Source organism: Ursus maritimus, unplaced genomic scaffold (genome assembly GCF_017311325.1).
Source record: "Ursus maritimus isolate PB19 unplaced genomic scaffold, ASM1731132v1 scaffold_12, whole genome shotgun sequence".
NCBI lineage: Eukaryota > Metazoa > Chordata > Mammalia > Carnivora > Ursidae > Ursus > Ursus maritimus.
The window spans coordinates 49,649,935-49,664,198 of NW_024423564.1; the positions used below are offsets into that span (position 1 = coordinate 49,649,935).

General features: G+C 39.9%; 1 protein-coding gene across 1 annotated transcript in view; it reads right to left on the reverse strand.

The window, feature by feature from the left end:
• Positions 1 to 649: 649 nt before the first annotated feature.
• The window catches only part of SGIP1 (SH3GL interacting endocytic adaptor 1), a 195,955-nt gene continuing 182,340 nt past the window's right edge, over positions 650 to 14,264 (reverse strand). The window contains exons 18-23 of the mRNA XM_040627185.1: positions 12,479 to 12,634; positions 7,498 to 7,630; positions 4,655 to 4,857; positions 3,454 to 3,518; positions 2,721 to 2,885; positions 650 to 1,723 (exon numbers count right to left, since the gene is read on the reverse strand). Of these exons, the coding sequence (XP_040483119.1) occupies positions 1,701 to 1,723; positions 2,721 to 2,885; positions 3,454 to 3,518; positions 4,655 to 4,857; positions 7,498 to 7,630; positions 12,479 to 12,634 (745 nt within the window). The 3' untranslated portion in view covers positions 650 to 1,700. The remainder of the gene's footprint in view (positions 1,724 to 2,720; positions 2,886 to 3,453; positions 3,519 to 4,654; positions 4,858 to 7,497; positions 7,631 to 12,478; positions 12,635 to 14,264) is intronic.

A 14,264-nucleotide genomic window follows, 5' to 3' on the forward strand; every position in this document is an offset into this window, starting at 1 on the left:
TGAACAGTAGGAATTCTTCTGAGGTAAAACAGATCATTTTGAACATTCTCTTGGTAGCAAGCACTGATTGAGAAGTACAAATGCTAATTTAAAAAGTTCCACTATAAACAATTGCCAGTCACAATCTCATTTTAAAAGTAAGACTTACAAAATTTAATTTGATTCTAAAATTGAAAGGGTCTAATGATTGTTTGTCAAATACAAGTGAACGTAAAATAAAATTTAGCAACTAATGATGAATACAACAGCTTAATAATTCCAGTTATTTAATAGTATAACTTAGAATAAGAATTGGTTCATGTTTAAAATAAGGTCTATGACTTAGAGGAAGTTTCATGTTTTCAGATAGTAGAGGAGGAAGGTTTTACAATGAGACGCGCCCCTGAAGAAGGGCTTCTCCGTTTGGAATCCTCACAACGTGAGGCCACACTGAGTAATTACAGTTTTAATCATACCTCGTGACAATGAAATTGTGACATAAATTTTTGATAACTCTCTTTCTGATTCCCCGAGAATGGCAAAGATTTATAGTTACATATGATGAATCTTATCCAAAAGAAAATTTATTGCACAATAATGTGGATAGAATTTCATTTATAAAGTTTTTTTTTTCCCTTCTCAAATGATATAAATGATGATGATTAAAATTTTCTTTCTGGACTTAAACGGGGTGACTAAATTTTTTTTTCTAAGTTTTAGTCTTAATATTTTGATTTCTGCAGGTAAAGAGAAAGATACGTGGTACTATTCTCCATACAAGATGGGAGAGACTCTGTTTAGAGTAATTGTGCAAAAGTTGTTCACCAGTTTAACTATGGAAAGTCTTGAAATTTTAAAATCACAATTTCGGCTTTAGTCTGATATTAGTCAGCAATCTCCACATTTGTTAAACTGTAGAGAGAGGGGGAAGTAGTTAAGACTTCAACATCTTCTTTACTCTTGATTATAATTTCATATACTTAAACTTTAAATATGAATTGCTTTCCCTTTTTACACAAGTTATAAAAATAAGAGGCCCTGTTTACACAGTTTGCATTTTTATGAAATTTGCAGTTTGAAAAAAAAGCTTTTTAAAAAGTGGTAATTAATGCTCTTCTTGAATATGCTGTAACTTTAGCATTTTTTTTTCTGAAATAGTTTCTGAATTTAACCCACTAAATATTTGAAGATAGAATTTTTATTTAGCACTAGAGTAAAACATACTAAGGATTGAAGAAAAGGAAGTTTTTTTTTCTGGTTCCACTTAATTTTCTTCGTATGTGGCACCCCCTTTATGACAGCTATCCATATTATATTTAAATTTTATATATTGACAAAATGCAATCTACCTCTGTAAGCATTGTGCCATTCAACAGTACTACTATTAAATTTACATACCACAGTTTAAATTACATCCATTTCAGGAATGGTAAAATGCTAAAACTCAAGTGTCTAACTGCCTTACTGGAATGAGTACAATTTACAAATACAATAATTACATTTTAAAACCATTAACAATATTACACCTAGAAGTAAATACTGTAAGACTGGTCATCATGGTATTGTCTGAGGGAAATCATTGCTGAAAGTCATCGACATTTCCAGCAGATATATCCCAAGTGCAGATTTTGGTTTGTTTCCCTCAAACCAAAATTAAAACCTGTTTCTCATACAATAGTTCTCCATTATATGAATCTTCCAAATCCTTGCATAAGATTTTATTAGTTATCTGCCAAGTATTTTCCTGCAAAACAAAACAACATATCAAGAGGTTAGCTGCTAGTTCCATAAGGTGATTATGATACGGGCAACATGGGCAACATCTTTATTCTTCCTGCCCACCCCTAGAAGCCGAATACTGCATCTTGAGGGGTGCAATGCTAGTATAAAATATATACAATTTCTTAAGTTTTCAACTTCCCAGACCAGCTAGTGGCCTTTTCAGATTTCCATGTACGAACACTTTGCAGAGGTTTGGGTTTTAGGATAGGTTGGGAGATTTGTTTCTGGATGTGGGAATCCAACTTGTTATGAGAAGAGTAATCATATAACCCGGATCATTTTTGAGAGTGGAAGGGTTATAATTAATAATTACATGAGTACAGCAGGCATTAGAACCAGGAGTTATCCTGACAAGTCACTGACACCCTAGTATCGGGGACTCCTTCGCCAACAAGGAGGAGTGCCATCTGGCATGTGTGCCAAAATTATCATGTGAGCCAAAAACCTCCCATATTCAGCTCCTGGGCAACCATTTCTGATACCTGGCCTAGATTCTTTAAGGTTGCTCATATTAAAGTGAAGGATGGATCTTCTCAGATTTCAGCTATGCCTGACAAATCTAAAATCTATGAAGTCTTGTTGGAGAAGAAAAGTCTTCAGATAAGAGGTAAATTCAGACGCACATAGCATGTATTTTGTTTGTCAATATAAAAACAGTAGGATTTACTCCATTGACCTCAGTGTATATAATGTATATAATTGGAAAGACTGGTCATTCCCACATAAGAAACAGAGCCGGATAAGTAGCCAGGGCCTTCTTAATTCTGATTTCCAGTTTATTATCCCATTTTTACTTCATTCTACAATTGGTTTGTTTTCTAACTAGGATGGGAAATGGGGATTGGGAGTGGGGAAGAGGAAAAGAAAAAAGATGAGCAAATCAGACCCTGTTCCTACTTGAGAGAGTAGCTAAGACAACACTATTTTTGCAAATGAAAACTCAGTGGATGCCCACCTACCTGCAGCAAACCTTTTCTTGATGAGTGAAAACCGATACCCTGCTCCAACAAGTTCAATGTCACAACCAGAAAGGGTGCTTCCTTCACTTGTGAACTGCACGACCAATGGGGAGGGTTTGCTTGGGCCTTCAGATAACTGAAATCTTGCCAGTAAAGAACCCACCCCTATAAAAAGAGTATCATTACAAGAAAACAGTCATCACCACATGCTGGATAATAGTTTTGGGAAATTGTATTCAAAAGTTAACATAGAAAATCTAATTTACTAGAAAATAGTATATGTTTCAGTGACAAAACGGCGATGAATAAAATTTAGCATGAAATATCTTGAGGAACTTTTTTTCCACACTGATTGAAAGTGTAATTCAACCAAATGGTATTTCAAAATTTGGGAGCATATTACTTGGAAGGCAACGTATTTTCCCAGTCAGAGGAAAGTGAGAAATACCTCAACTACCAGGGAGTGGAGATCCGACACAAAATGAAAACATGCCTCATTAAAAGCTCTTCTCTGTTTGAAGTATGGCCTGTTTGATGTGGGGTTGGGCAGAAAAGGGGAAGCAGAGGATTCACTGAGGAATTATTTGCTTGGTATATACTTGAAATAAGTATATACCAAAGTAAAGTGAAATACTTTGCTTGCTTCTAACGCTGTGTATTTTAACAGTTTTCTAATACCTGAAAGTTATTTCAGCTTTATATATTAAATAAAGTAAGCTTGTGATTACATTACCTCCATTTTCTGACTTCTGAGAAATATCAGGAATCTTCCACAATATTCTTTGTTGTTCAGCATTCCTAAAAATAAAATAGGTAAAAGGTTTTTGCATATGCAAAGGATTTGTTTAATGGATGCCATATATTTTCTAGATAGTGTTAGTTTAAAAAAATGGATCTTGACAATGTTAACTACAATTTAAGCATTATCCATCTATTCATCCATCCACCCATCCATCCATCCATCCACACATAAATTCTCTCTTTTTTCTGTTTCTTATTGTAACCAGCCACAACACTGTCAGGTAGGAAAACATATAGAGGACAATGCAGTTACATTTTTTGACACATCTACTTATCATAGAAGATAAGTCTTAATCAATTAATTCAGGTAACTTAAGTTGGAGCGGTCATATGGCTGACTTTTTTTTAATGTACTAGTTTTTGCTTCTGACAATCACATGGGAAAACTAGAATACTTTTCACAAGAGAACAAGTTCTTTATAACAGCTACCATCAGTCCTCAGTGTCTCTTCAGTGGCTGTTCTCGTACCTTCTCTAGTGGTGCCTTCTTACAGTCCAGAGGCTACAAAACAAAACCCTACATTTCTCAGACGTCCCTGCAGTTGGGGTCCTAGTGACAGATTAGGGTCCACCGATTACATGCACTCCTTGAGATTTGGAGGATAGAAGGGAGGCAGAGGTCATTCGTCTGCCATGTTTTCGGTTCTTTCTTTCCTGCTGGCCAGCAGCCTGAGACGTGGGGATCATCTTCCAATGTGCTGCGTGCAGTCCAGCCTCCTGTTGTGAGTGTTGAGAAGCAGTTAAGGCAGTGCCCATAGGAACTTTCTTATCCTTGGATCAATGTGGCAGTGGTGAGTTCTTGAATTCAGTGGCTCCATGGGCAGCTTTCTGATTTCTCTACGTCTTGGTTGTGACAGAAGGAGCAGTTCTGCGGTGTTCTGGGAAACGTTCTTGGAGATCCAGCCTAAAACGTATTCCTCTCGCACTTCCACTGTTCTGTGAGCATCTAAATCCCTGCGTTAAATCCTTCTCTGCTTAAAATAACAGAATGGTTTCTGTTTCCTGCCCTGAACCCTGACACACAGGCCTGCTGTGATGTCCTCCTGTAGGAAACACAAACGCTAAGAAGTCTGTGAGCCCTTTCCCCAGAAAGAGCTGTGGGGGAAGGAGGAAGGGGACTGGTGGCTCCTTACCAGACTGCGGGTGGGAGCACGGCCTGCAGCTTGGTTACTCCTCCATCGATGGGGACCAGGAACTGCACATTGTTGAGGGCTACGGCAGTCGTCATGGCGTCCGTGTTGTATTTGTAATCTATGCGCAGGTCAGTGCTGGCCGGCTCACACCGCCAGTTCACTGCCAGGTTCAGAGGTGTGGACTGGATGCCCTGGGCAGACACCTTGCCAAATGACAGGAAAGAGAATACTTAAGGCTCGACCGTTAATCTGAAACAAAGCCAGAAGTTATGATTATCTCCCATAGGAACATTCTTTGCCGTCAAACGTCATCCCGTGGTTGGTGCTGCTCACAGACGGCCCCTCGGTAAGCAGCACCGTGAAGGGGGCCCTGGGAGAGAGAGGTGCGTGCTGCACGGAAGTTGTTACAGATTAAAAACACAATCACTTGCTAAACTCTCTACGGCACTTTCGAGTTTACAAATCACTTGTGTCAGGTAGGGACGTGGTAGCACACGGGTTAGGAGCCGAGACCAAGGAGAAAGACAGTCTTGGAGGTGAGTTCTGACGGTCACTTACAAGCTCAGTGATCTTGGGCCAGTCACCAAACCTCTCTGAGTCTCAGTAACTTCTTCAGCTGCCTAATGGGAATTGTAACAATAATATCTACCCGTAGGCTTGTCTGGAAGATCGAAGCTATTTTATGTGAAAGTCAGCATAGTGCCTAGCACTTAGTAAACCATTAACGTTTTCATACATATTACCTATTAATACTCTTATCATACTATCGCTTCACAACGCACCAGTGAGTTAGATGAAGCGGGTTATCATTACTCCTTTGGGATTTGCCAAAGTGAGCACTTGAACCCATATCCTCTAACTGGAAGGGGTACATTCTACTGTCTCCTGTCAATTCTAGTTGCAATCCACTGTGCGTTTGACCAAGGAAAAGCCATGTTTGCAGAACCAACAGTATTGTCTTACTAAAGACAATAATACCAACTTATTTCTGGATCCACAGTGCAAACGCCATCATGTTATTATTTCTCGACTGTTCACGGTGACGATGAATAGCTCCAGGACACTCTTCTGTTACCAGCACACGTACACGGCAGGGGCCGCGTGGGTGATGTCTACACCCTTGTGGTTTTATTCACGGAGTACGAGTTTGCTGATTTTAAAGACTATAAACAGCTGCCTCTAGGCCTAGCGATGCCTGCAATATGGACACCACGGGGAAGGGGCCTGAGGGCAGGCCGAGCTCATAAGGCAGCAGCGGTTGCTGCAGAAACAAGCCCAGATATGAGTTCTTTGACAAAGTGATAGACATGGCTTTTGATGACAATTTTAGGGAGATAACCATTATACGTTTTAAAACTTTCGATATTTTTTTGCAGCACAATCCTCTGCAAATGAGCTTTGCTTGGAAATACGTTATTTAAGGTGACTCGAAAGCAGAGCAGACTGACCCCTCCCTGCCCGATTCTGTGCTCTGTCTCAGTGGTGATTCTTGACTTCACAGAGGCTCCTGTACCCAGTGACGGGGCTTTTGGGATCCGTGCGGGTGTGTTTGTGATTGTCCCAGGCCCTGGAGGATGCTCCTGGTGGCCAGAAACGAACCATGCTGAGATTGGAGGGCAATCCCACAAAATGCTTGTTGTGCCTCCCACCCCACTCCTTGCATCATTGGACCACACCGCCACCACAACTAAATAACAGCCAAAGGGGTTCCTCCGAGCTCACTTCAAAACAGAACGGCAGGCCTAGGGCTACTCACATTTTATAAATACTCTGAAATATATTAGGCTATTAGCTTCTCACAGCAACCTATAAAATATCTAGGAAGGAATCGTTATTATCCTTATTTGCAGATGAGGAAACAGAGGTTCAGGAAGATTAAGTGCCTAAAGTCAGTGGCCAGTAGGAAGCTGACTTAATTCCAGAATTCAGTTTCTTGCCTACAATTTAATACTTTACACCAGCCTCATTTTGCAATAGGTGAATTCTGTCTACTCCCTAGATTTACTTAATGACAAATGTGGAGACTAAAAAAAAAAATCCCAGAGCATTTAAGAGTTTAAAAAATGTTTTTAATCTGAAGTGACAATGTAGACGTGGTGTTTGTAATGAACGTTTATGAAAGAAAACAAGCAGTTTTACTTTTACCCCTTTGAGCATAAAGAACCATGCATGTGCCTCTAAATTTAATTTCTCATTCAGGGAAACATTTTATTGGAGTTTGCTTTTCTTGCTCCTTTCCATTTCTCTCAGAAGCTTAAAGCAGTCACTAAATGTGTTTAAATGTTTTGGGGAAAAAAGGTTAAATAAAAATGTACTTTTTATTATATTTTAACTTTATGGGTGATGAATTACTGTGGTGTCATGTTTGTCCAGTATTACTGATAATGTCCAAATATACTGTAGGGTATATTACCACCACAGTGAATACTCGACCAATATTTATAATCTCAACTATTGAAAGTTTCTGCAACTTCATTTTTGTTGTGTCCAAGTAGGCTTTTAGGTTTCTTTTCTTAAAAATTATAGCTTTTAGGGGTGCCTGGGTGGCACAGCGGTTAGGCGTCTGCCTTCGGCTCAGGGCGTGATCCCGGCGTTATGGGATCGAGCCCCACATCAGGCTCCTCCGCTATGAGCCTGCTTCTTCTTCTCCCACTCCCCCTGCTTGTGTTCCCTCTCTCGCTGGCTGTCTCTATCTCTGTCAAATAAATAAATAAAAAATCTTTAAAAAAAATTATAGCCTTTAAGTTATATTAAAAGAAATGCTATTTTATTTGCTTTTATTTAATGTTAGAATATACATTTACAATGTGAAAGAGACACCTCGACTATATGAATAGGCTTACCTGATATTTGAGCATGTCCACATTATAATATGTAGCCTGGGGTTTTTGTTCCGACACTTTCTTTAGGTGAGTCATCAAATTTGGCATATTTACCCAGAATTCCTTGGTATTGGCATCATTTTGAGTATTATCGCTATTCAGTTGGGAAGAAAAAGTTATTGAGTAGCATCTTGTGAAAAATATCCACCCAAACGAAGAAGCATCTTAGCAAATTGTCACCTGATTTCTCTATCCACCTTCGACAGTCTGTAGAGATCATATTATTAGAAGTAGCGTAGTTTTAGTACAATTGCAGTTCTGAATGGCATTATGTTAATAGATTAATACCCATAGGGAGGCATGATTGTATTGCTATGAATCTCAGTGAGTACCTAGTAATATCAACCAATCCTGATAATAACTGGTTGCTTTAAAGAGTGAATTATTTATTAACCCAAACTTAATAGCCCTTTCTACATCACCAGTTTCCTCTGAATTAGTCAGTTAATGCAATCAAGGAGCTGAGGACATTGATTTTTTTTCTTTTCTTTTTTTTTTTTTTGTATTGACTTGAACAGTGGTTTCTCAGAAATTACTGAGTTAAATATTTGGCCGAATGCAAGCACAGTCTTTATCTCCAACGGAGGGGAACAGGACCATACTAAAACTACCAAGGTATTTCATCGAAGAGCATCTAAATCATAAAACAGTCACCGTGCTTACAAGATGATCCTGGAATGTGGATGATAATAATCATGGTAGTTATAATCGAGCAGTGCAGTCTTGATGAATTCAGGAGTTTGGTATTCCTATGAATTTTTAGTTTTGCTCAGATGTCTGTCCACACGTCATTCACCCAACGTATCTTGAAAGCGCTAGTCTCAAGGACAAAAGGAATCAGGCAAGAGTGTGAGAAGCCTCCGCTCACTTTCCACATAATGAGGAAACTGAGGGCCCAACGAATTCAGTAACCTGACCTATGACTTACTTACTGAATGAAAATTAGAGGTTAAGAAGACAGAAGGGTGATAATAATAACGTGATGATGGCAGGGGTGCCTGAGTGGCTCAGTCGGTTAAGCTACCGACTCCTGATTTTGGCTCCGGTCATGATCTCAGGGTTGTGAGACTGAGTCCCACACTGAGCTCCATGCTGAGTGTGGAGCATGCTTACGATTCTCTGTCTCAGGGCACCTGGGTGGCTCAGTTGGTTAAGCCTCCAACTCTTGATTTTGGCTCGGGTCATGATCCCAGGGTCATGAGAGCCAGCCCTGTCTGCTCCAGGCTCAGTGAGGAGTGTGCTTGAGATTCTCTCCCTCTGCCCCTCCCCTGCTCATGCTCTCTCTTTAATATAAATAAATCTTTTTTTTTTTAAAGGATTCTCTCTCTCCCTCTTCCCCTATCCATCTCCTCCCCCACATAAGTAAATAAAATGATGAAGACAGGTCAAAAGTAAGTTGCTATGATTCAACCTCCAAAGTCAAACAAATCAAGAAAGTGAGTCAAAAAACATCAGGGCTTTCTTTAAAACTGCTACTGATCTGTTAGGAGGGACTGGTTTTGTGGCCCCGGTCTCAGCGTGACCCATGTGGTTCTGCTGTGCGCTGGTATAGGTTGTTGAGGACAAAGCAAAGCTCTCTAACTCTGGGCGTGTAGGAAGTAGATGGAAAAGACTCCTGGCTCCTGAGATTTTGCTCCTGGTCAAGCTGAGCTAAGGATGCTGATGAGGGCTATCTAAACTTTTATTACCTAAATGCATCCAGGTTACCCAGAGGCAGGAGATAAGAGTAATAGAAAGTCAGTGAAATTAAGTAATTTGCTTAAGGTGAACAGCAAATAAGTAACAGAGTCAGGATTCCAGCCCACGTCAGCAGACTACAGGTCATATTTCCCACTGTACCAAAAAGAGGTGTAGAATTAATATCCAGCAACCAGTCATTAATTTGTACTAAGTAGGTCTGAATAGCTGGGAAAATATCAATGACACTATTTTTTAAGGAAATGTATTTTCTAAGCTTAATAACAAATTAAACTTAGTCATATACCTACAGTAATTCCTCAGAGAACTTGCTTTAATAAATATTCAAGAAAGCTTTGCCAGTATCAAACAGAGATCCCAATCAGATGGAGATACAATTCTTGAATGCTCAAGAAGTCTTGAAAATTCTTTAGTCTCATGATTGGTTTAGCAATTGTTCCTGCGTTCTTTACCAAGCAAACCCTTTTTGTTAGGGAAAAGTAAGAAGTAAACTTCAATTTGGTCCCTCACAAGGGACTGCAAACCCAAATGTCTTTAGGAGCAAGCTGTTAACCTAAGAGAAGTCTTTCCGAACACAAAAATGAGAGAATTGGCTGGGCCAAAGGCGACAGAGGTTAAAAGCTGTGCTGCAATGGAGAATCATACTTGATAATGTTGCCTTTTAAAAACTAGGGAGAGTAGCAGGGATGGTGGAACCGTCCTGCTTAACAAACCCACATAGGCTCTATGACTATGGTTACCAGTCACAGCCCTGACACAATAATCAAATATTTAGGGTTCATAAGGTCCAAATTAATGAGGAGTCTTTGTTTTTTTGTCTTACAATAATGTAAGAGTCTATATAATATTTTGTCAGACAAAAACATACTCAGAGTGTGACTTAATTCAATACATAGGACTAATATATTAATATAAATATAAAACTCTCGCAAATATGCCTAAAATCTTGGCCACATAACTACCTAAAAATGCAACAGCAACCGTGACATTAGTCTTACTAACAAACAAACCAGTGAGATGGTGGCACAGAATCCCTAATTTCAGACGGAGGAACCTTGAAAAATAAAACTGGCTCAACTGGGTGTTGTATGTTAAGTGATGAATCACCGAATTCTACACCTGAAGTTAATATTACACTCCATGGTAACTCACTGGAATTTAAATAAATTGAAAAAAATTAACTGGCTCAATGTGCACATCAAAAGCAGGGAGGGAAAAGTGAAATAAGAAGCTGCTGATTTCTAATCTTGATTGTTTTACGTTTATTTTTCATTTAATGGGTAACCATTTCTTTCCATACTTTTAAACCTGGAATCAAGTTTTCTAGTTAAACGATGGCAATGACCAAAGAGGGGGCGGTGATCTTGGTAATCACCTGAAAGACCTGTGACGGTTTTGTCACCACTGGAATGAAGAAGTCTCACTCAGTGAAGAAAGTGACTATGTTGGTCCTTCAGTTCTAAATGCCAAAAACCTTTAGTCATTTCTTTTTTCTTTTCTTTCTTTCTTTTTTTTTGAGAGAGAGAGAGAAAGAGAGAGTATGCATGCATGCATGTGCACGCTCGGGGGCGGGGTGCAGCTCGGGGGGTGGGGGAAGAGGCAGAGGGAGAGAGAGAATCTTAAGCTCCACACAGGGAGCCTGCCCCATCTCACAACCCTGACATCATGACCTGACTAGAAATCAAGAGTCAGTGGCTTAACCACTGAGCCACCCAGCCCCCCACCCCCTGCCTTTAGTTATTTCTACATAAATATCCAGCTTGACTAAATTCTTTAAATCATTGAGTTGTTCCTTCACTCAACAAATGTTAGTTAAGTCTTTACTGGATGCCAGGCACAGTGGAAGATATCGAGGATGTGATGGTCAACTAAGAGATGTGTCCATTCCCTCATGGATTTTACAGACTAGTGGGGGAGACGGATGAATGTATATATGTCTTAATTCTAGTACGGGACAAAAGGGGAAGAATAGGGTATCTTGAGAGAGAACAACAAGAGGACATATTTAGTTTGGGGATGGGGGTTGGGGGTGAAGAGGGGAGTGGAATGGTCAGGGGAGGCCAAGCAGAGCTGAGGTCTGAAGGCTGAGTCATGGTCAGGTGCAGAGGGGCAGGAATAGTACTGGAGGCAGAGGAAGCAAGCACACAAATTCCTGACGTGGGAAAGGACTCCGCCTGTTCTAAGACTGGCAGGTCTGGCTGGAGCTACAAGGTTCTGAGGCAGGATGGCGGGAGCTGATAACAGAGAAGCAGGCGAGGGTAGATGACTCAGGGCTTCAAAGGCAATGGTAACAAGTTCGCATTCTGGTACAGACGCAATGTGAAGCCACCTGGGGATTATGCATGGCGATGACCTGATTCACCTCAGGAAAAGTCATTCAGCTGTTGTGTAAATATGTAGGCATGGGGCAAGAGTGGGCGCAGGAGAGGAAGGACGAAAGCAATTTCAGTGGTCCGGGAAAATGACAGTGGTCACTTGGACAGGGGAGGTCACAGTAAAGAGAAAAACATGGCCACTTTAGAGAAAGACTTTTAAGTAAAATATCAGGACTTAATGATGGAGAGGAAGCTGTCAGGTATGACAGCTTCTGTCTCGTTCGTTGGCAATAATTAACTTGTATAGCTGATCGTTTTTAATCACTTCATACATGTGTATGTTTGGGTGAATCTGCACGTATGTAAGTATGATAAAGACATCATGTTCAGATTTAATAGTTAGAAAATGTGAAAAAGTATATTTATACAAATTCGCATAAGCTTCTTTGAATACATGTAAAGTTCCATAAAAAAATTTACCATTACCAGGAAATTATATATTTCACAAAAAAGACTTTCAAGCTCATGTGAAGAATAGCTCAGAGTTCAAATATCATAAAAGATGCTAATACAACAAATGGATTTTATTCCTTTTATTGGGCTGATTTCCCACCATCCTTATCCACTGTTTACTGATGGTCAGTAAAACAGACCACGAACAAACAGTCACTAATACAGATTTGATTACTCTAAACGTCTCTTTAGCCACTTGAGATAGTCGGCCAGGAGAATACATATAAGCACACACACACGAGCGCCTGCTAAAGACTTTGACAGGTGGCAACCATGGTCTGGGTGGAATCTTCAAACATATCTGAGTAGAGGTAATTTCTCTACCGTGAAACATTCCTGTTAAGGTATCTCCCTCATGTAAGTACCCAGCGCTAAGCTACACACATCTCTAAAAAATTTGTGCAAAATATATTTACCAGCAGAGAAGTTGGGGATTTGGCAGGACGTGTTCTAACCTGCTGAAATTTATCACCCGAAAAGTCAGAGCAGCTGGCGATGGGTTGTTGGCAAAGTGTCTGGTGATGCCGGCAGGAAAGGACAGCACCATTTCTCCAGTAATCTTCACGATACATCTGGCATATCAAAACACACGAGAGGAAAGAGAGAGGAAACTCCAGTCAATACACTGTGAATCAAAACAGTTGTGAAAAAGAAATGATTTATGTAACAATATTACACAACAGAAGAGACCAAAGTTAAGCTCTTACGATTCCACTGTCAACTACTAAATCATTTCTAAGACCCGAGGATGCAAGGTTTGTGTTAACACTTAACCAAAAAAGTGCCCATTTGTTGAATGTGTTTTTGAACTCTCAGAAGAAAAATACGGCTTCTGTGTTTCTGTAGGTAAGTCTATATGTTCACCTCACAAATCGAATCATCTATGCTGCTGGTTGTCTGTCTCTGATTTCTGAATCTTTGGCAGCGTATGTGAAGATATTAAATCAATCACACAGTGTCATCACACCACTCACTGGGACTTATTTTAGTGCTCAGTAACATGATCGATGCCTTGAGCGTGTTCCCTTCTGTACTCGAGAGGTAAGCTTCTTGCTTCCATTGAGCTATATCTTTATTCCTTGTCTGTTTGGTTGAAACTGTCAAAATCGGTCATATAAGTTAGCAGGATAGGATGATAATTTGGAAGGAAGAAGAATCCTTTTTTTTTTTTTTAAAGAAAAGGGCTTTATTGAGGCATAATTGACATACAACAAATGGCACTCATTTATAGTGTAAAATTCCATAATTTTCGGTATCTTACACACCTGTGAAGTCATCATGCAATCAAGTTACTGAACATACTCAGCATCCCTAAAAGTTGCCGCAAGCATTTCTGTGATCTCTCTCTGCTGCTGTTCTCCACCCTTCCACTCCCTACCCCTAAGCGATTGCTAATATGCCTTCTGACACTACATATTAATTTGCACGTTCTAGAATTTCATGTAAACAGAATCATAAAGTATGTGATTCTTTTGATCTGGCTTCTTCTACTCCGTAATTATTCTGAGCTCATCTGTGTAGGGTGAGTACCAAGAGTTCATGACTTTATTGTTGTGTAGCATGTGGTCATGCCACTGTCTTTTTTTCTTTTTGATCCATTCATTGGTTGAAGAACATTTGGATTTTTTCCAGTTTTTGAGTATTACAAATAAAGCTGTGATGAATATGTTTCTACAAGTCTTTGTATGGACATCTGCTCTCACTTCTTTTGGTAAATTATATAGGAGTGGAATCCCTGGATCACACAGAAATCAAGTAGTATTAATCCACCAACTTTGTTCTTTTTCAAAATTGTTTTGGCTATTGTAGGTCCTTTGAGTTTACATATCAAATTTATAATCATTGTGTCAGTTTCTACATAAAAGCAATGTAGTTCCAATTCACCCTTTATTGCCTGCACTAAGCAAATTATTATTGGGCCCTTTATGGATACTTTTTCTTTGCCAACAGGCACTGTGTTAGATTTTGTCAGTAGAGGGCGCTGAAAAGACATTGCAGGAGAAGAGATTGTTCCTGCTTCCAGGGTGTTTGCCAGGCAGGCTCCTGCTGTTCTTTGGGTGTATCTAGCGTCAGGCTCTTGCAGGCTCTTGTGACCTCCGTGGTGCAAGCGGCATCCCTAGAGTGTGGACAGCAGCCCGCATGGCTTGGATAGTGCCCCATGGCACAGCCTCCTGGAGCACAGGTGTCTGGGCTGCCCCAGTG